At 33.7% G+C, this 22,824-nt stretch overlaps 1 protein-coding gene across 1 annotated transcript in view; it reads right to left on the bottom strand.

Moving 5' to 3' along the window:
- Nucleotides 1-22,824, bottom strand: part of LOC132556246 (uncharacterized) — a 139,812-nt gene that overhangs the window by 105,381 nt on the left and 11,607 nt on the right. Inside the window, 18 exon segments of the mRNA XM_060220630.1 lie at nucleotides 51-132; nucleotides 3,582-3,722; nucleotides 5,082-5,249; nucleotides 6,101-6,211; nucleotides 6,814-6,890; nucleotides 7,809-7,956; nucleotides 8,469-8,524; nucleotides 9,002-9,144; nucleotides 10,539-10,636; nucleotides 11,254-11,441; nucleotides 12,857-12,922; nucleotides 14,525-14,590; nucleotides 15,242-15,376; nucleotides 15,926-16,039; nucleotides 16,940-17,094; nucleotides 17,891-18,011; nucleotides 21,731-21,824; nucleotides 22,390-22,545. Coding sequence (XP_060076613.1) covers nucleotides 51-132; nucleotides 3,582-3,722; nucleotides 5,082-5,249; nucleotides 6,101-6,211; nucleotides 6,814-6,890; nucleotides 7,809-7,956; nucleotides 8,469-8,524; nucleotides 9,002-9,144; nucleotides 10,539-10,636; nucleotides 11,254-11,441; nucleotides 12,857-12,922; nucleotides 14,525-14,590; nucleotides 15,242-15,376; nucleotides 15,926-16,039; nucleotides 16,940-17,094; nucleotides 17,891-18,011; nucleotides 21,731-21,824; nucleotides 22,390-22,545 — 2,119 coding nt within the window.

The raw sequence follows: 22,824 nt of genomic DNA, 5'->3' as shown, positions 1-22,824 counted from the left end.
TAGGTAAAGCTTACTCCACAGTGCTGTCGCACATAATTAAAAACTCCTACCTTGTTTAATTCACTTTCTGTGTTGAATGATCTCGTCAGAGAAGATATAAGTCGGTCAAGAGAAAACCAAGCTCCGCCAAAACTGATAAAAAAATAAACATTTATTCAAACATGAAGTCATTATATTGTCACCACAAAAAGAAACATTCAAACATCTGACATAAAGTCATTATATTGTCACCAAAAAAATAAACATTCAAACATCTGACATAAAGTCATTATATTGTCACCACAAAAACAAACATTCAAACATCTGACATAAAGTCATTATATTGTCACCAAAAAAACAAACATTCAAACATCTGACATAAAGTCATTATATTGTCACCAAAAAAACAAACATTCAAACATCTGACATAAAGTCATTATATTGTCACAAAAAAATAAACATTCAAACATCTGACATAAAGTCATTATATTGTCACCACAAAAACAAACATTCAAACATCTGACATAAAGTCATTATATTGTCACAAAAACAAACATTCAAACATCTGACATAAAGTCATTATATTGTCACCACAAAAACAAACATTCAAACATCTGACATAAAGTCATCATATTGTCACCACCAAAACAAACATTCAAACATCTGACATAAAGTCATTATATTGTCACCACAAAAACAAACATTCAAACATCTGACATAAAGTCATTATATTGTCACAAAAAAAACATTCAAACATTCAAACATCTTCAAACATCTGACATAAAGTCATTATATTGTCACCACAACATCTGACATAAAGTCATTATATTGTCACCACAAAAACAAACATTCAAACATCTGACATAAAGTCATTATATTGTCACAAAAAAACAAACATTCAAACATCTGACATAAAGTCATTATATTGTCACCACAAAAACAAACATTCAAACATCTGACATAAAGTCATTATATTGTCACCACAAAAACAAACATTCAAACATCTGACATAAAGTCATTATATTGTCACCAAAAAAATAAACATTCAAACATCTGACATAAAGTCATTATATTGTCACAAAAAAATAAACATTCAAACATCTGACATAAAGTCATTATATTGTCACAAAAAAACAAACATTCAAACATCATAAAGTCATGACATAAAGTCATTATATTGTCACCAAAAAAACAAACATTCAAACATCTGACATAAAGTCATTATATTGTCACCAAAAAACAAACATTCAAACATCTGACATAAAGTCATTATATTGTCACCACAAAAACAAACATTCAAACATCTGACATAAAGTCATTATATTGTCACCACAAAAACAAACATTCAAACATCTGACATAAAGTCATTATATTGTCACAAAAACAAACATTCAAACATCTGACATAAAGTCATTATATTGTCACCAAAAAAATAAACATTCAAACATCTGACATAAAGTCATTATATTGTCACAAAAAAATAAACATTCAAACATCTGACATAAAGCCATTATACTGTCACCAATATAATGACATTCAAACATCTGACATAAAGTCATCATATTGTCACAAAAACAAACATTCAAACATCTGACATAAAGTCATTATATTGTCACCACAAACAAACATTCAAACATCTGACATAAAGTCATTATATTGTCACCAAAAAAACAAACATTCAAACATCTGACAAGTCATCATATTGTCACCAAAAAAATAAACATTCAAACATCTGACATAAAGTCATTATATTGTCACCACAAAAAAAAACATTCAAACATCTGACATAAAGTCATCATATTGTCACCACAAAAATAAACATTCAAACATCTGACATAAAGTCATTATATTGTCACCACAAAAACAAACATTCAAACATCTGACATAAAGTCATTATATTGTCACAAAAACAAACATTCAAACATCTGACATAAAGTCATTATATTGTCACCAAAAAAACAAACATTCAAACATCTGACATAAATTCATAATATTCTCAAAAAAACAATCATTCAATCAACTCACTTTCAGTCATTATATTGTCACCAAAAAACAAACATTCAAACATCTGACATAAAGTCATTATATTGTCACCAAAAAAACAAACAAAACATTCAAACATCTTCAAACATCTGACATAAAGTCATTATATTGTCACCAAAAAAACAAACATTCAAACATCTGACATAAAGTCATTATATTGTCACAAAAAAAAAACATTCAACATTCAAACATCTGACATAAACATTCAAACATCTGTCATTATATTGTCACCAAAAACATCTGAATAAAGTCATTCAAACATCTCTGACATAAAGTCATTATATTGTCATATTGTCACACAAAAACAAACATTCAAACATCTGACATAAAGTCATTATATTGTCAAACATCTGACATAAAGTCATTATATTGTCACCAAAAAACAAACATTCAAACATCTGACATAAAGTCATTATATTGTCACCACAAAAACAAACATTCAAACATCTGACATAAAGTCATTATATTGTCACAAAAACAAACATTCAAACATCTGACATAAAGTCATTATATTGTCACAAAAACAAACATTCAAACATCTGACATAAAGTCATTATATTGTCACAAAAACAAACATTCAAACATCTGACATAAAGTCATTATATTGTCACCAAAAAAACAAACATTCAAACATCTGACATAAAGTCATTATATTGTCACCAAAAAAACAAACATTCAAACATCTGACATAAAGTCATCATATTGTCAGCAAAGGCATTCACTTTATTAACCATATGTTATACAATGAGTTTTAAATCCCTTTAAACATTTAGTGATACAGCACTACACTCAATGTTCAAAATCCCTGTCTGATTTCATGGAAATTAATTTATATGAAATTGTTTCCATGACAAAATTCAAACAGTAATTCAGATGGGAAAGATTACAACACCAATAAATAACAAAATAATGACACATACGTTAAATAATTCTAAGTCGTCCCTAAATTAACCCTAAGACAATGCCCAAATAATTCTGTTGTCGCTATATTAACCCTAAGACAATGCCGAAATAATTCTAAGTCGTCGCTATATTAACCCTAAGACAATGCCCAAATAATTCTGTCGTCGCTATATTAACCCTAAGACAATGCCCAAATAATTCTATGTTGTCGCTATATTAACCCTAAGACAATGCCCAAATAATTCTAAGTCGTCGCTATATTAACCCTAAGACAATGCCCAAATAATTCTGTCGTCGCTATATTAACCCTAAGACAATGCCCAAATAATTCTGTCGTCGCTATATTAACCCTAAGACAATGCCCAAATCTATGTCGTCGCTATATTAACCCTAAGACAATGCCCATATAATTCTATGTCATCGCTATATTAACCCTAAGACAACGCCCAAAAAATTCTAAGTCGTTGCTATAACAACCTAAAACAACGCCCTAACAATGACTACATTTTAATTGGTTGGTTTCAGGTTTTCAGTCTTTATGATTCTTCCTATCACTTGTCACATAGCATCTAAAAATATTCCACAGTTTTTTCTAAGATAAAATTTTGCTGACAAAATCTTTTCATCCAATTACGACTAAATTCTATACTGATTACCTTGATCTGATATATTCCCAATTCTCCAACAAAAAGTTCCAGGCAAACGTACTGCCAATCTGGTTGGTTCCCACATGTTCAATCACGGTCAGAGTGTCCTGACTGCGTATGTAGGTGGAATTTAATGCCAGTTTAAGGTAGCTGTGGAAAGACGGAATATCACACAACGTTACATTCAAATATCAAATATGCTACATCGATTATGTTAAAAGACATAATGTTACATTCATGATATTGTCTCTTCAGTATCTCAGAAACAGTTAATACTTAAGGCAAGATATATGATTTATATTACAAGAACAAATTATTTTATTGGGCACAAAATTTAATCAAAGGGCAATAATTCTGTAATTAAGAAGTTGCAGGCCCTGGATTGGGTACAATGCATATTTTCTTAGAATGAACAATGTATACACCAAGTTTCAAAAACTCCTAAATTATGCAAAAGAGAGTTATGGTTCTTGTGTACTGCACTTCTCCTTGTTGAGATCTGTCTACAATTGAAGTTTTATGTAAATTAAGTAAATTCAAGGCTCTTCGAGGCCATACATCAAAATTCACAATATCTTTCTATGGCTTTGATTCTTACAGTCTAAGTATTCAGGGTTATCTATAGGTCACACATGGTTCTCTATAGGTCACACATGGTTCTCTATAGGTCACACATGGTTCTCTAGAGGTCACACATGGTTCTCTATAGGTCACACATGGTTCTCTAGAGGTCACACATGGTTCTCTAGAGGTCACACTGGGTTCTCTAGAGGTCACACATGGTTCTCTAGAGGTCACACATGGTTCTCTATAGGTCACACATGGTTCTCTAGAGGTCACACATGGTTTTCTAGAGGTCACACATGGTTCTCTAGAGGTCAAACAGGGTTCTCTAGAGGTCACACATGGTTCTCTAGAGGTCACATATGAAAATTCACAGTCTTTTATTCACAATGTCTTTCTATGGCTTTGATTCTTAAAGTATAAGTATTCAGGGTTCTCTAGAGGTCACACATGATTCTCTAGGGGCCACACATGGTTCTCTAGAGGTCCCACAGGGTTCTCTAGAGGTCACACTGGGTTCTCTAGAGGTCACACATGATTCTCTAGAGGTCACACAGGGTCCTCTAGAGGTCACACATGGTTCTCTAGAGGTCACACATGGTTCTCTAGAGGTCACACATGGTTCACTAGAGGTCACACATGGTTCTCTAGAGGTCACACATGGTTCTCTATAGGTCACACATGGTTCTCTAGAGGTCACACATGGTTCTCTAGAGGTCACACTGGGTTCTCTAGAGGTCACACATGGTTATCTAGGGGCCAAACATGGTTCTCTAGCGGTCACACAGGGTTCTCTAGAGGTCACACATGGTTCTCTAGAGGTCACACATGGTTCTCTAGATGTCGCACAGGGTTCTCTAGAGGTCACACAGGGTTCTCTAGAGGTCACACATGAAAATTTACATACTTTTATTCACAATGTTATTCTATGACTTTGATTCTTACAGTCTTAGTATCCAGGGTTCTCGGGAGCAGGCTAATGCTCTCTGTATTAATGCTATCTGGGCTACATCAATAGTACTGGACAGTTGATCAAGAGCGAAGTTCCAGGCTGACCAGCCCCCTGCGGCTATAGCTGTACAGTACACAGTCTCCTGGATGTCAGGTGGAATACTGGAAATACAGATAATACCATCTCTTTCTAAAGAGCTCCAGGCTACAGTACATGTAGGATACCATTTTAATGAGTTTTTGAAATCTGTTAAGTATGTTAAGTTTGTAAAATATTTTATCTAATTTTGCTATACATTCACAGGAATCAACGATAGCAAAAAATGACCACCCAGCAAAGATTTTTCAGTAAATCAAAATCTCAGGGAATATTGTATACTTACATACATGGGTACCAAAGCTGAATTATCAATTCCCAGAAACTCCCTAAATGGGTCAACTGTGAAATATTAGCCCCAAGAAATAAAAAAACCACTTTAAAATGCTTGATATCCTTTTGACAATTTTGTACAGCTCTAAACTGATATTTATAGACATCTAAGTTAAAATTCTGTTTCATATGATAAAGAACTGAATCGGATATCAATTATCTCCCTTTGTGATTTCTGTGTAGACACCTAAAACAACCAATAAGATATAATGATATGGTGTTTGTAGGATTAGCTACACTATGTACATACAAGTATTATTTAATCAGATTTTTGTAGATAACTTTGTCGTTTGATTTGAAGGCTTTTTTACAACATGTCTTCATTGATGGACTTACGGGTTGGTGATGTACTTACGGGTTGGTGATGGACTTACGGGTTGGTGATGGACTTAGGGGTTGGTGATGTACTTACGGGTTGGTGATGTACTTACGGGTTGGTGATGTACTTACGGGTTGGTGATGTACTTACGGGTTGGTGATGGACTTACGGGTTGGTGATGTACTTCCGGGTTGGTGATGTACTTACGGGCTGGTGATGTACTTAGGGGTTGGTGATGTACTTACGGGTTGGTGATGTACTTACGGGTTGTTGTCAGGATCATCCATCCAGGTGTTATAAAGGTTCTTTGCATCTTCCACACACGCCTCCACACCGTAACTACAGGCCGTAGCTACGATTTCAGCCCTTAACAAACTGTAACAGGTAATTAGATAATTAACAAAGTCGAGGGATTCAAATAGTACAGTTCGTCTCCTCCACACACGCCTTCACACCGTAACTACAGGCCGTAGCTACGATTTCAGCCCTTAACAAACTGTAACAGGTAATTAGATAATTAACAAAGTCGAGGGATTCAAATAGTACAGTTCGTCTCCTCCACACACGCCTCCACACCGTAACTACAGGCCGTAGCTACGATTTCAGCCCTTAACAAACTGTAACAGGTAATTAGATAATTAACAAAGTCGAGGGATTCAAATAGTACAGTTCGTCTCCTCCACACACGCCTCCACACCGTAACTACAGGCCGTAGCTACGATTTCAGCCCTTAACAAACTGTAACAGGTAATTAGATAATTAACAAAGTCGAGGGATTCAAATAGTACAGTTCGTCTCCTCCACACACGCCTCCACACCGTAACTACAATGAGTTAAGGTTATGCTACAGAAGTTGTAGTGACAGAAGCGTTTGAGATTTTACTTTCACCTATATCTATTTAATGAATTCTCTATACTGAGTTTGGGTTATGCTAGAGAAGTTGTAGTGACAGAAGAGTAAGGTTTTTTTTACTTACGATTCCATGTGAGTTGACTGTGGTTTATGTATTCTAATCTTCTCATATGGACCAATCACCTTCTTCTTCATGAAGCTCTATAAATAAACATCACATGTAGACACAGGTAGCTGAATGGTTCACACCCATCATTAACAGCTCATTGTTTATAAGAAAGGACAGTACTGGTGTCACATGTCTACTTTGTGTGTCTTACATTCACTTCTTTTTAATTGTATCTTACAGTAATGACCTCTTAATATATATTTTTTTTAAATTATGTCTTAAATTTACCGACCTCTTCAAATCTTTTTTTTTTAATTGTATCTTACAGTTATGACCTCTTAATATCTTTTTTTTGTTAATTATGTCTTAAATTTACCGACCTCTTAAAATCTTTTTTTTTTTTAATAGTGTCTTACAGTTATGACCTCTTAATATCTTTTTTTTGTTAATTATGTATGTCTTAAAATCTTTTTTTTAATAGTGTCTTACAGTTATGACCTCTTAATATCTTTTTTTTGTTAATTATGTCTTTAATTTACCGACCTCTTAAAATCTTTTTTTAAATTGTGTCTTACAGTTATGACCTCTTAATATATTTTTTTTTAAATTGTGTCTTACATTCACTGACCTCTTAACATCTCTTTTTAAAAAATTGTGTCTTACAGTTACTGACCTTGTAAAATCTTTTTTATAAATCATATCTTACAGTTATGACCTCTTAATATATTTTTTTTTAAATTGTGTCTTAAATTTACTGACTTCTTAATATCTTTTTTTTTTAATTGTGTCTTACATTTAATGACCTCTTAATAATTTTTACCATAATGGTGAAATGAACAACAATTCACTTTACCATTGACTTCACTTTAATATACTACACTGGGGTCAAACAAAGAACAGCCAACAACAGTATTGGGGCAATAAAAACACTACGAGACAAGTTGTGGTTACAGTCTCATCATCAAATTGTTTGTCTAGTGCTGCCTTAATGAACTGGCAAAAATAATTACTTGAAAAAGGCCATAGGCATCCGTCTTTGACAGCATGGTGTCCAAAAATGAGAGCTGGGACTTTGCCGTTAGCCATGGGACATACTCCATTTCCTGGTCAAGGTACTCGACGCTTTCCAGGGCTATCTCAATATCTAGCTGATCAGATCTGTGGAATAAAATAAAATAATTCGTAAATGCTAAACTGAACACTTTAAGATAAAATAAAGAAGTTTTATTTTGTGAGATAAATAACGTATTTCTTTTAACCCTTTTAAAACTTTGTGAAAGTTTATGCTGTAAAAGTCACTTTTTAGTGAGTACAAGGGACAAGTGGAACTGATCTATCTGTGATCTCAATATACAGCATATCTAACACAGAGATTATTAACCGTTTTGGCGCCAATTTATCTCTTACAATGTACAGCTCAGTGCCAAATATTTTCCAGAAAATATCTGAAAACATCAGAAAAATTGTCGACCAAAATCGCCTATGGCGCCACTGTCTGCATGTCCACTTTAGTCGCCTAAGGCGCCTAAAGGGTTAAAATGTTTGGATTGGATACAACACTTGTTAAAGTACATTTTCAGATCATTCAAATATTTCGGTTTGATATCATCGGTAAGTCACACTTCTGGATCCTCGCTATGTTTTGGTGTAAACAGTGAAGAGGTGATTACCGTGCTAGATTCCAGGCATCGTCTATAATCTGACCTCGGTTGATGATTGATATCACCTACAAAGAAATCACAGATATGTACTATACTCCATACATGTCCAAAATCTTACTGTATAGTCATATTAAGTGCTGTTGTCACCTTTTTCTTTCATTTTTTTCCCCCGGCAAATCAACTAAACTTTGCTAGTTAAACAAAACATCAGCCTGTTAGGTACTGTTTTTTCATTAATTAAAATAAGGATTGCACACGTCCCGGAGGAGCCTATACATAGGTAGTATTTTATCATTAATTAAATTTTTTTTTTTTTTTAAAAGGATTGCACACCACCCTCAGGAGCCTATACTTAGGTAGTGTTTTATCATTAATTAAATTCATAATTGGTTTTTAATAAGTAGCTACACAAAACATGATGTAATGGACAGACATGAGTTATACTTTTATGTCCTCAAGTTTAAAATGGCAAAAAAAAGGGACATCCTCAGAAACATACAAACAAGCTATCAGAGGGAACACAACAAAAATAAAACTTGTACCTTGTGATCTGTCTTGAGCTGTTTGATAATAGCTCTCCAGTTGTCATTGTCATAAGAAACCCTGTAAACACCATACTGCTGGAGGTTCCCTATCACCCAGCTGTCTTTGTCTGAGGGGTCGGGGAGACCAGGATCCGTTATTTCTGTAAATATATTTACAACACATGACACTACAGCCTGTAAAATGACGGTTTCATATCACCCAGCTGTCTTTGTCTGAGGGGTCGGGGAGACCAGGATCTGTTATTTCTGTAAATATATTTACAACACATGACACTACAGCCTGTAAAATGACGGTTTCATATCACCCAGCTGTCTTTGTCTGAGGGGTCGGGGGACCAGGATCCGTTATTTCTGTAAATATATTTACAACACATGACACTACAGCCTGTAAAATGACGGTTTCATATCACCCAGCTGTCTTGGTCTGAGGGGTTGGGGAGACAAGGATCCGTTATTTCTGTAAATATATTTACAACACATGACACTACAGCCTGTAAAATGACGGTTTCATATCACCCAGCTGTCTTTGTCTGAGGGGTCGGGGAGACCAGGATCCGTTATTTCTGTAAATATATTTACAACACATGACACTACAGCCTGTAAAATGACGGTTTCATATCACCCAGCTGTCTTTGTCTGAGGGGTCGGGGAGACCAGGATCCGTTATTTCTGTAAATATATTTACAACACATGACACTACAGCCTGTAAAATGACGGTTTCATATCACCCAGCTGTCTTTGTCTGAGGGGTTGGGGAGACCAGGATCCGTTATTTCTGTAAATATATTTACAACACACAACGCTACAGCCTGTAAAATGACAATTCCTATCACTAATGCATGCTGTGGGGATCTTAAGCAAAACAGTTTACTAAATAAATAGTGTCCAGGTACATACATGAGTTTATGAGCACAGTGCTCTAGTAACAACACGATACTACACTGAGTTAAACTCCCCCTTTGAAGGTCAAAGGTCAAAATGTAGGTCAGAATGACCTGTTAATAGGTGATACACTGTCTCACCATAATGAACCCATATCACAAATATGAAGTTCCTGTGAGTAATAGTTTCTAAGATAGGCGAGGATAAACCTTTTCTTTAATGTGATTCAAAGATGATAATGTAGGTCAGAGTGACTTAATTTGGATACACAACACACAGTCTTACCAAGGTGAACCCAATCCCAAGAATAAATTTCCCAAGATTAGATAGTGCTCAGAATATATAGCAAAAGGACAGGAGGACACATGGACAAAATGCAAAACTATAGCACTTTGCGGTTCTCGCCGGAGGACTAACTAGTGACGATGATAAAACAAGCAATGTCGTTGTTTACTTTACTTCCTGGTTTGCTCTTGAAAGAAAATAGAAACCTTGGATGAAACTGTTGGAAAATTATAGTCCTTTTAAGATTCTTCATTTTCTTTTGCTAATCAAATTTTTTTTTAACACGACACCAGGGTTTGTTGATAAAAACAATGATGATTTAATATTATAAGAACTCCACATAAAATTGTACCGAAGGAAATATCACCTTTGGTCGTTCCATCTAACCAGGAAATGCTGGCGCCATCTTTGTCAAAATTTCCTTCTTTGCTTGAAGTGTAAGTAAACGGGATCTTCCAAATGTATCTTAAAAACAGAAATCAACATTTTTTAACTTCATTATTATGTTAGATAATGTCTAAAATCTGGCCACTAAAAAACTTTATCTGTCACCTGGTACTCACAAACCATATCACATATACATCAACATTTCACATTCTAAATCCTAGTTCATAAGAAGTCATTTGAAGATTTCAATAAATATGACCCATGTGACCTTGAGTATTGTTCAAGGTCATTTCCATTCATAAACCTTGATAGGCTTTACCACAAGAACCTTCAACCAAATCTGATGATTCTGAACATTTTGCTTCATCGTTTGAAAGTTTTAACAATTTTGATCCCTAAGACTTTGAATATCAAAAAACACCAAGAAAATACCAACATGGTAACATAAAGCCATGTCGTTACTCAAAATTGAAAGGGTTTCATTTCAGAAAATTTTCAGCCCAACATCATGGTTCTTGGCTTTTTGGTTATTTAGAAGAAGACTTTATAAGTTGACACCAGACAGACATACAAGAAATGCCACACCATGGCTCTTTATCAAAGAATGGATTACTATTAAGATTATTTGTGTGCCAGTAAGTACATCTATGACATAGAGGAAGACAAGGCAATATCATGATCTATAAATTACCTACCCGAATGTTGAGTTGTATTTATCAGGCACAGTTGAATTTTTGTCCATCAAGAATCGTTTCTGCTCCAATTTTAGTTTCCCGTCTCCAGATCTTGTCACCGTAACAATAGGATAATTCATTTGTAGAATCCATGTGTCCATCACTTCTTTAACGGTAAATGGTAGAGTTTTACCATCCTTTTTTGCTTGCTGAAAAATAACCAAATCAATAGACTGCACTCTAATCAGCAAGTGTTCGGAAATGTTTACTTTGATTTTTAGGCTAAACGTACTCGGTACGCATAGCCTATTGCGACGGCCTCTCAGACAAAATTTACCGATCCTGGCCTTCTCATTGGCTGAAATATCGAAAAGAGTTAGAGCCCTCTAGCGGCAATTTTCTACGTAAATAATGCCGCAATCTTTCAAATTGCTATTTTAAAAGCATCCAAAATTAGTTTATTGTTTTAAAAACAATATGATTACTATATTTTTAATTATCATTTCATTTTTCTGTCAACAGTACAGTTGGTAAAATTCTTATGAATATCCTCCAAAGAAGTTCATACAAATGATGATTTTTTTCCGTTTCAAATAATAAATTCACAAACATGAGTACTTCAGGGTGTGGGTAAAATACGCTCATTCAAAAGAACTATGATTCATTGTATAGGAAAGGCTACCAATAAGGAAATGGTTATGAGTCAAAATGTCCAGAGGGAAAATTGTACTACACATCTTAATGATAAAGTAATGGGTGGGAATAACTTTTTGAAATCAAATCAAAATGCTGTTTACATGAGCACAATCCTATTGTGGTTCAATTTCAAAGAAAATTTGGTTAAAAACTGAATGAGGAAATATCTTAATAAAAATGTACAAAAAAGGGCAATCACTCTTCCCAAAATTGTAAAATCACATTGCTATTAAGAAAACTTTCAAGTAATGGTGTTAATGCTTACCAATTTTCAAAACTTTGGTTGAAAATTGAAAGAGAAGATCTCCAGAAATAGTAATATTATGAAAACAATAAGGGGCAGTAACTCTTCTAAATACAATCAAATCAAACCAAAGTTCAGGAAAACACAAGTTCATGTCAGGTCAATTAAGCCCACTAATCTTTAAAGAAATTGATTGAAGGCCAACATTATGAAATTGATAAAAGGGGCATAACTCTGAAAATATGGGTAACATAGAAACCTGTAATATAAGTCATATCCCATTGCTTCTTGTACCACTATATCAAATTTGAAAGGAATTGGACAAAGAATTAAAAATCCCTGCCTTTTTTTTAAACAATGCCTATGTTTGCCATTAAAAGGGACATAACTCTGCAAGAAATAATTGCAAATTTCTTTAACGTAAACTCGTTTAAGCCATTAGTCTATAAATGAATGTAAGACCGCTAACACAGAAAAGATGACGGATGGACAGACCAAGCAAGGGTATACCATATTATGAGTTGCTCAGCATAGCAAAAGTACATAGTGGCTTAAATGTGATTGAAGTTATGTTTATAAAAAAAATATGGTACACAATCACACATCACGTTAATTTCTATCGAAATGAAATAATCCCATACATTATGAACATAGTTATACAGACATTAGTGACATGACTCTTACCTTGTTCATTTTGTCAAACAGGATATTATGTTCTGCCACACCGTATTTCAAATCTTTAAGATATGTCTACAATTTAAACAAAGCAATATCAATTAAGTAAACACAGCTAAATCAACAAAAAGCCCAAAGGATCAGTATCTCTCAACTGGTTTTGTTCAGCTAAAATTGCTTTATCCCAAATTAAGGAAGAGAATTCTGAGAAAGTATAATATTTACAATGAGACAATGTAATATTTACAATGAGACAATGTAATATTTACAATGAGATAATGTAATATTTACAATGAGATAATGTAATATTTACAATGAGATAATGTAATATTTACAATGAGACAATGTAATATTTACAATGAGATAATGTAATATTTACAATGAGACAATGTAATATTTACAATGAGACAATGTAATATTTACAATGAGACAATGTAATATTTACAATGAGATAATGTAATATTTACAATGAGACAATGTAATATTTACAATGAGACAATGTAATATTTACAATGAGATAATGTAATATTTACAATGAGATAATGTAATATTTACAATGAGACAATGTAATATTTACAATGAGATAATGTAATATTTACAATGAGACAATGTAATATTTACAATGAGACAATGTAATATTTACAATGAGATAATGTAATATTTACAATGAGATAATTTAATATTTACAATGAGACAATGTAATATTTACAATGAGATAATTTAATATTTACAATGAGACAATGTAATATTTACAATGAGACAATGTAATATTTACAATGAGACAATGTAATATTTACAATGAGACAATTTAATATTTACAATGAGATAATTTAATATTTACAATGAGACAATGTAATATTTACAATGAGACAATGTAATATTTACAATGAGACAATGTAATATTTACAATGAGACAATGTAATATTTACAATGAGATAATGTAATATTTACAATGAGACAATGTAATATTTACAATGAGATAATGTAATATTTACAATGAGACAATGTAATATTTACAATGAGACAATGTAATATTTACAATGAGACAATGTAATATTTACAATGAGACAATTTAATATTTACAATGAGACAATGTAATATTTACAATGAGATAATGTAATATTTACAATGAGATAATTTAATATTTACAATGAGACAATGTAATATTTATAATGAGACAATGTAATATTTACAATGAGATAATGTAATATTTACAATGAGACAATGTAATATTTACAATGAGATAATGTAATATTTACAATGAGACAATGTAATATTTACAATGAGATAATGTAATATTTACAATGAGACAATTTAATATTTACAATGAGACAATGTAATATTTACAATGAGATAATGTAATATTTACAATGAGACAATGTAATATTTACAATGAGATAATGTAATATTTACAATGAGATAATGTAATATTTACAATGAGACAATGTAATATTTACAATGAGACAATGTAATATTTACAATGAGATAATGTAATATTTACAATGAGATAATGTAATATTTACAATGAGACAATGTAATATTTACAATGAGACAATGTAATATTTACAATGAGATAATGTAATATTTACAATGAGACAATGTAATATTTACCATGAGACATTATAATAATTACCATGATGAGACAGTATAATACCATGATTGCAGTATAATACTTACCGTGAGTGCAGTATCAAATGTGTCTCCTCCTAGAAAATGCCTCATCATACGTATTACAGAACCACCCTAAAAAAAAATAAAATACACAAGTCAAAATATATTTATTTTAAAATAACATATCGCTGTAGGTTCACAATGATCCAGGATGGAAACTGATCTTTTCTGTTAAAATTTTTGACAAATCAAAAACAACATCAATCTTGTCCTCTTTTATGACATGTTGACTTTGTTCATCAGTGAATATATCTATGTCACGTTTTTATTGTTTTTGCGTATTACACAATTTTGATAGATATATATCTTATAGTGATGTCACTTAAGATAAAAAAAATTATCTAAAACTTTCAAAAATTGCCCCGTGACATAGCAATTAACTATTAGATAAAGAGCCAAAATGATTTAAACTTGGGAAGAAATGATTAAGTAACCAATAGTTGTCTCCCTTCGTTCCATGATCTACAAAACTTGTTAAGAAATTTTTCATTATAATGAGCTCACTTAGTAAAAATTCTTATATCAATTCATCAATACACATATCACAATGAAACACAGATCTTCTGTATTTGAATTTGTTCTATAAAGTTATAATAGTTATGCTTCGATTTTTTCAATTTCTATGTTAATACAGCTTCAGGAAAAATAATGGACAATTTTAACTTAAGACTGAAATATTGAGAGTACAGTAAATTTGTATTCATACGACAGAGCCTAACAAACCTTTGAGTATGATATGCGGTCGAATATTTCACCGATTTGAACTGGGGTGCTGACAGGAACGTAGATAGGATGAGAGGTACGATGTCCATCGAAGTCAAATGCATCATAGAGGTCCCCGACTGCGAACTGGTCAAACTGTTGTACACAGCGAAAAAAAAAAAAAATGACTGATGTGTGATAAGTAACTAATACATCAAACAATTAAATAAGGCTGAGGCATATAAAACTTCATACTCAGTTTTCAAATTTCAGTTCAGTAACTCGCCATGGATTTTCACACTTTTTGTCTATGTGTAAAGAGTGGGTTGGTGTGGTTTGTACAAAATGTTAAATACTGTCTCTGTCACTCAGCTGACAGAGCATGTGTCCTTGGCTCACTCAGGTGAGCTCGTCAATTATCATGCTGGAGATCCGAGTTTGATACCGGATTCCTGTTCTTTCACATTGCCATCCGATGTTGGGACAATATTTAACATTATGTACAAGCCATACTGAGGCTCCTTTTCAAAGCTACAGTAATTCAGTAGAGAAGATTGAAGCTATTGCAGTGAATATTTTAATACATTATTTAGCACATCTTGTTTTTAATTCTAAATCGGTAATAAGGTGCTATCTACTTGAATCATTAGTGTGATGGTTCATTAACCTGTTACAAAATTGTTAACAATGTTAATTAATACTTACGATGTTCCAGTCTGGGTGCGAGAAATTTGTACCTACATACTCCATATAGGTCGCGAAACCTTCATTAAGCCAAAGGTCATCCCACCATTGCATGGTCACAAGGTCACCAAACCACTTATGGTTAAAAGATAAGTTTCAATGTCAAAGGTTAGTGCAGGTGAAAGGTTAAATTTCAATGTCAAAGGTTAGTGCAGGTGAAAGGTTAAATTTCAATGTCAAAGATTAGTGAAGGTGAAAGGTTAAATTTCAATGTCAAAGGTTAGTGAAGGTGAAAGGTTAAATATCAATGTCAAAGGACAGTTTAGGTCCTATGTTTAAACCATAGGCAACATACCATTCTGAATTTTCCAGTTTCAATGAATTTGAAAACATTAAAATGTACTTATTTTGTTTCTAAAACAAGTTCACTGTTTCCATATTTACCAAATTAAGAATGTTTTTTCAGTTGATTTGAGGTACTCTAAAATCATTAATTTTTGTAGGAGAATTATTTCTTTAATTTTGTTGATAGTCTTAATCACGACTTAATACCTTCACAAATTGTTAAAACTAGAGTAGATATAAGGAGTAATGCTTATCCATGAAATTATATTGAAAAGGACCTTTTTTAAAAAGAACAATTGAGCCCTTCAAAAAAATTAACCAACTACATGTCTAAACAATAGGACTCATAAAAAGTTTGGAAAAAGGGTTTTGGACACATCAGGAATGTTTTTACAAAATCTGCTGATTGGTGGGCTTATTGTAGGATATTTATCTTGTAATCCACTGGACAGAAATTCCAGGACTTTTTTGTTGGGGAGAGGAAGGGAAGATGGGGGGGCAATTACAGGCCTCATTCCTGTATAAAATTATTTCGTATTTAAGCCATTTTTTCAAAATTTGCAATTATTACTGAAAATTTCCTTCCTAATTAATTGATTTTGCTTCCAATATGGGGCAAAAATGTCCCATCCCAAACCAGTATAAAAAAAACACAACAAAAAATTTAAATTCTGTCATTGAAGAACTGACCTGGTGTGAGAGTTCATGTGCGATGACCTTAGTCACCCTTTGTTTGGAGTATTCCGAGTTTGTTTTGGGATTAAACAACATGGCTTCCTCACGATAGGTGACAAGTCCCCAGTTTTCCATACCTCCTAGAGGGTAGTCAGGGATGGCAATCATATCTGTAATGAAAGACACAACAACATGCATTATGTGTAATCTAAGGTGACAAGTCAATGGTTCACCATACGTCCCCAGGGGTTAGTTAGGGATGGCAAATCATATCTGTAATGAAAGACACATCAAGGTGCATTATGTGTAATCTAAGGTGACAAGTCAATGGTTCACCATACATCCCCAGGGGTTAGTTAGGGATGGCAAATCATATCTGTAATGAAAGACACATCAAGGTGCATTATGGGTACAACACAGTATTATGGGTAATTTATATACAAGGTGACAAGTTGATGGTTCACCATATGTCGCGGGGGTTAGTTATGGATGGCAAATCAAATCTGTAATTATAGACACATCAAGGTGCATTATGGGTACAACACAGCATTATGGGTAATTTACATACAAGGTGACAAGTCTATGGTTCACCATATGTCCCAAGGGTTAGTCATGGATGGCAAATCAAATCTGTAGTTATAGACACATCAAGGTGCATTATGGGTACAACACAGCATTATGGGTAATTTATATACAAGGTACACAAGGAGTAGTCAGGGATGGCCGTCATATCTGTAATTATAGACACAACACAGCATTATGGGTAATTTATATACAAGGTACACAAGGGGTAGCCAAGGATGGCGGTCACACCTGTAACTTCTCCATACTTACAACACAGTAGACATCTGAGAATTACAGACTTTAAAGGAACAAATGTGATTTTCTACAATATGTAATCAGCTGTAATCAGCTATCATATTTTTCTGGAATATTTTCCACATCGAGAATAAATTAGCAACCTACCCTGTTTCTCAAGAGGGAATGGTATTTCAAACAGCTCCTCGTAGTATGTGATAATGTTAATTCCCAGCTGTAGTGCCTCCTTTGTGTAGGGTACAGATTCAGGTTTAGCCCAGGCACCGTACTGAAAAATAAAAAATAAAGCAGGTGAATCGGTTGGTGAAATCACAATTAATGGAGAAAATTAGTATTTTTTTTGTCTCAAATTGGATAACTCATTTATACATCAACAAGAAATCCAGAAAATCTTAGTAAAATATTAATTTTCCCGAGGCAGACAAAGACTGATCGGGTGTAAAATTTGATTTTACGATACTATAGAGTAAGTGTGAACCAGAATCTGATCAGGTGTAAAACATGATGTTATGATACTATAGGGTAAGTGTGAACCAGAATCTGATCAGGTGTAGAACTTGATGTTATGATACTATAGGGTAAGTGTGAACCAGAATCTGATCAGGTGTAGAACATGATGTTATGATACTATAGGGTAAGTGTGAACCAAAATCTGATCAGGTGTAGAACATGATGTTATATACTATAGGGTAAGTGTGAACCAGAATCTGATCAGATGTAGAACATGATGTTATGATACTATAGGGTAAGTGTGAACCAGAATCTGATCAGGTGTAGAACATGATGTTATGATACTATAGGGTAAGTGTGAACCAAAATCTGATCAGGTGTAGAACATGATGTTATATACTATAGGGTAAGTGTGAACTAGAATCTGATCAGATGTAGAACATGATGTTATGATACTATAGGGTAAGTGTGAACCAGAATCTGATCAGGTGTAGAACATGATGTTATGATACTATAGGGTAAGTGTGAACCAGAATCTGATCAGGTGTAGAACATGATGTTATGATACTATAGGGTAAGTGTGAACCAAAATCTGATCAGGTGTAGAACATGATGTTATATACTATAGGGTAAGTGTGAACCAGAATCTGATCAGATGTAGAACATGATGTTATGATACTATAGGGTAAGTGTGAACCAGAATCTGATCAGGTGTAGAACATGATGTTATGATACTATAGGGTAAGTGTGAACCAAAATCTGATCAGGTGTAGAACATGATGTTATATACTATAGGGTAAGTGTGAACTAGAATCTGATCAGATGTAGAACATGATGTTATGATACTATAGGGTAAGTGTGAACCAGAATCTGATCAGGTGTAGAACATGATGTTATGATACTATAGGGTAAGTGTGAACCAAAATCTGATCAGGTGTAGAATGTGATGTTATGGTTCTGTTGGGTAGATATGAACCAGAATCTGATCAGATGTAGAACTTGATGTTATGATACTATAGGGTAAGTGTGAACCAAAATCTGATCAGATGTAGAACATGATATTATGATACTATAGGGTTGTGAACCAGAATCTGATCAAGTGTAGAACTTGATGTTATGATACTAAAGGGTAAGTGTGAACCAGAATCTGATCAGATGTAGAACATGATGTAATGATACTATGGGGTAAGTGTGAACCAGAATCTGATCAGATGTAGAACTTGATGTTACGATACTATAGGGTAAGTGTGAACTAGAATCTGATCAGATGTAGAACATGATGTTATGATACTATAGGGTAAGTGTGAACCAAAATCTGATCAGGTGTAGAATGTAATGTTATGGTTCTGTTGGGTAGATATGAACCAGAATCTGATCAGATGTAGAACATGATGTTATGATACTATAGGGTAAGTGTGAACCAAAATCTGATCAGGTGTAGAACATGATGTTATATACTATAGGGTAAGTGTGAACCAGAATCTGATCAGATGTAGAACATGATGTTATGATACTATAGGGTAAGTGTGAACCAAAATCTGATCAGATGTAGAACATGATATTATGATACTATAGGGTTGTGAACCAGAATCTGATCAGGTGTAGAACTTGATGTTATGATACTATAGGGTAAGTGTGAACCAGAATCTGATCAGATGTAGAACTTGATGTTACGATACTATAGGGTAAGTGTGAACCAGAATCTGATCAGGTGTAGAACATGATGTTATATACTATAGGGTAAGTGTGAACTAGAATCTGATCAGATGTAGAACATGATGTTATGATACTATAGGGTAAGTGTGAACCAAAATCTGATCAGGTGTAGAATGTAATGTTATGGTTCTGTTGGGTAGATATGAACCAGAATCTGATCAGATGTAGAACATGATGTTATGATACTATAGGGTAAGTGTGAACCAAAATCTGATCAGGTGTAGAACATGATGTTATATACTATAGGGTAAGTGTGAACTAGAATCTGATCAGATGTAGAACATGATGTTATGATACTATAGGGTAAGTGTGAACCAAAATCTGATCAGATGTAGAACATGATATTATGATACTATAGGGTTGTGAACCAGAATCTGATCAGGTGTAGAACTTGATGTTATGATACTATAGGGTAAGTGTGAACCAGAATCTGATCAGATGTAGAACTTGATGTTACGATACTATAGGGTAAGTGTGAACCAGAATCTGATCAGGTGTAGAACATGATGTTATATACTATAGGGTAAGTGTGAACTAGAATCTGATCAGATGTAGAACATGATGTTATGATACTATAGGGTAAGTGTGAACCAAAATCTGATCAGGTGTAGAATGTAATGTTATTGTTCTGTTGGGTAGATATGAACCAGAATCTGATCAGATGTAGAACATGATGTTATGATACTATAGGGTAAGTGTGAACCAAAATCTGATCAGGTGTAGAACATGATGTTATATACTATAGGGTAAGTGTGAACTAGAATCTGATCAGATGTAGAACATGATGTTATGATACTATAGGGTAAATGTGAACCAAAATCTGATCAGATGTAGAACATGATATTATGATACTATAGGGTTGTGAACCAGAATCTGATCAGGTGTAGAACTTGATGTTATGATACTATAGGGTAAGTGTGAACCAGAATCTGATCAGATGTAGAACTTGATGTTACGATACTATAGGGTAAGTGTGAACCAGAATCTGATCAGGTGTAGAACATGATGTTATATACTATAGGGTAAGTGTGAACTAGAATCTGATCAGATGTAGAACATGATGTTATGATACTATAGGGTAAGTGTGAACCAAAATCTGATCAGGTGTAGAATGTAATGTTATTGTTCTGTTGGGTAGATATGAACCAGAATCTGATCAGATGTAGAACATGATGTTATGATACTATAGGGTAAGTGTGAACCAAAATCTGATCAGGTGTAGAACATGATGTTATATACTATAGGGTAAGTGTGAACTAGAATCTGATCAGATGTAGAACATGATGTTATGATACTATAGGGTAAGTGTGAACCAAAATCTGATCAGATGTAGAACATGATATTATGATACTATAGGGTTGTGAACCAGAATCTGATCAGGTGTAGAACTTGATGTTATGATACTATAGGGTAAGTGTGAACCAGAATCTGATCAGATGTAGAACTTGATGTTACGATACTATAGGGTAAGTGTGAACCAGAATCTGATCAGATGTAGAACTTGATGTTAAGATACTATAGGGTAAGTGTAAACCAGAATCTGATCAGATGTAGAACTTGATGTTATGATACTATAGGGTAAGTGTGAACCAGAATCTGATCAGATGTAGAACTTGATGTTATGATACTATAGGGTAAATATGAACTAGAATCTGTTGAAAGGACCTCAAGATATGAGATTGATGAACTACACAACAGCATAGGAAGTGAAGAACAATTATGAGTTTTACATGGTATGCACCCCCTCCCAATATAAAATGGAGAGAACACAAATAAAAATGTTCTCAGAAAGAAACAAGAGGAAAGAGCATGGATACCCACTTTGATGTTGTTTCGTGTTAACCCACTCGAGTTTCCAAATTGGGACACAACAAACGCCACAAGGTATGTGGACATTGGTAGGGTTGGCTTGAAACTATCTGCTACCATTCCGTTCCTTAAACATGAAAACATATCAATGTACGCACTGGTTCCTTAAATATAGGTCACATCTAGGACTGCTAGCATTGTGTTTCAATAAGTTAATTCTTAGTTTAAATTAAACAGATATTTGTACCATTATGAATATAAACTTTATTTATTTCAAAACAATTGCAAATTTATTTTAATCACTCTTGTTGGTCTGAATGAAAGCATGTGGGAGGGAACCAGAGTACCTGGAGGAAACCCAGGTAATACCCCCTCCTCCCCCCCCCCCCACCCCCACCCCACAACAAAACAAAGATTTACACACAGACTTTTAAAAAGTATAAGACCTGAATCTTCCAAAAGGGTTACAAGTGTCTTTTGCTTCACTAACGACAAATCCTGCTCAATCCAATGAAGTAATACATTGTATTATTTATATGGTTATAGAATGAGAAGGTCCGAGGTGATATTTCTCTCTGTTAACACCATTCTTACGGTCACACATCTACACTTCCATGTTGCTTTCCGAGTCTGGACAATAACATTAAAATATGTTGAAGTATGTGTATTACTTTTCTTCAGATGAAGCAATCGGTGAATTGGACAGAGAATGCCAGCCGGTCTGTCGCAGTACTGTAATCTTGAAGACTGCCTTGAAGCCTGGTTCATCAAAACAAGGAAATGCCTTTCTGGCATCCGTCGGCTGAAACTGTGTTGTTGCTAGGTACCTGATTCAAGGATACATTTTCAAAAAATAATAAATAACAATTATATTGTCAAATAGTGTTTAACAAATAAATATCAAATTATAAACCTGTTTTCCAAACTGAAGCTGGTTCAATGACATAAGTATATTCATCAGATTAAGTTTATTCAGGATAAAAAATATGCTTATTTTCCCTAGAAAAGATATATTGATTTATGCTTTACATGGGGTTGCAGCAGAATTATTCTTCAGACCAGTACTTCTAGAATTTGTTTAGTACAATTTATTTTAAGCACTCTTC

Source organism: Ylistrum balloti, unplaced genomic scaffold (genome assembly GCF_031769215.1).
Source record: "Ylistrum balloti isolate Yb309-2 unplaced genomic scaffold, AGI_CSIRO_Ybal_v1 Utg370556, whole genome shotgun sequence".
NCBI classification, from domain to species: Eukaryota; Metazoa; Mollusca; class Bivalvia; order Pectinida; family Pectinidae; genus Ylistrum; species Ylistrum balloti.
Note: the sequence above shows the minus strand (reverse complement) of the source record. Positions and strands in the feature narration are given on the sequence as shown.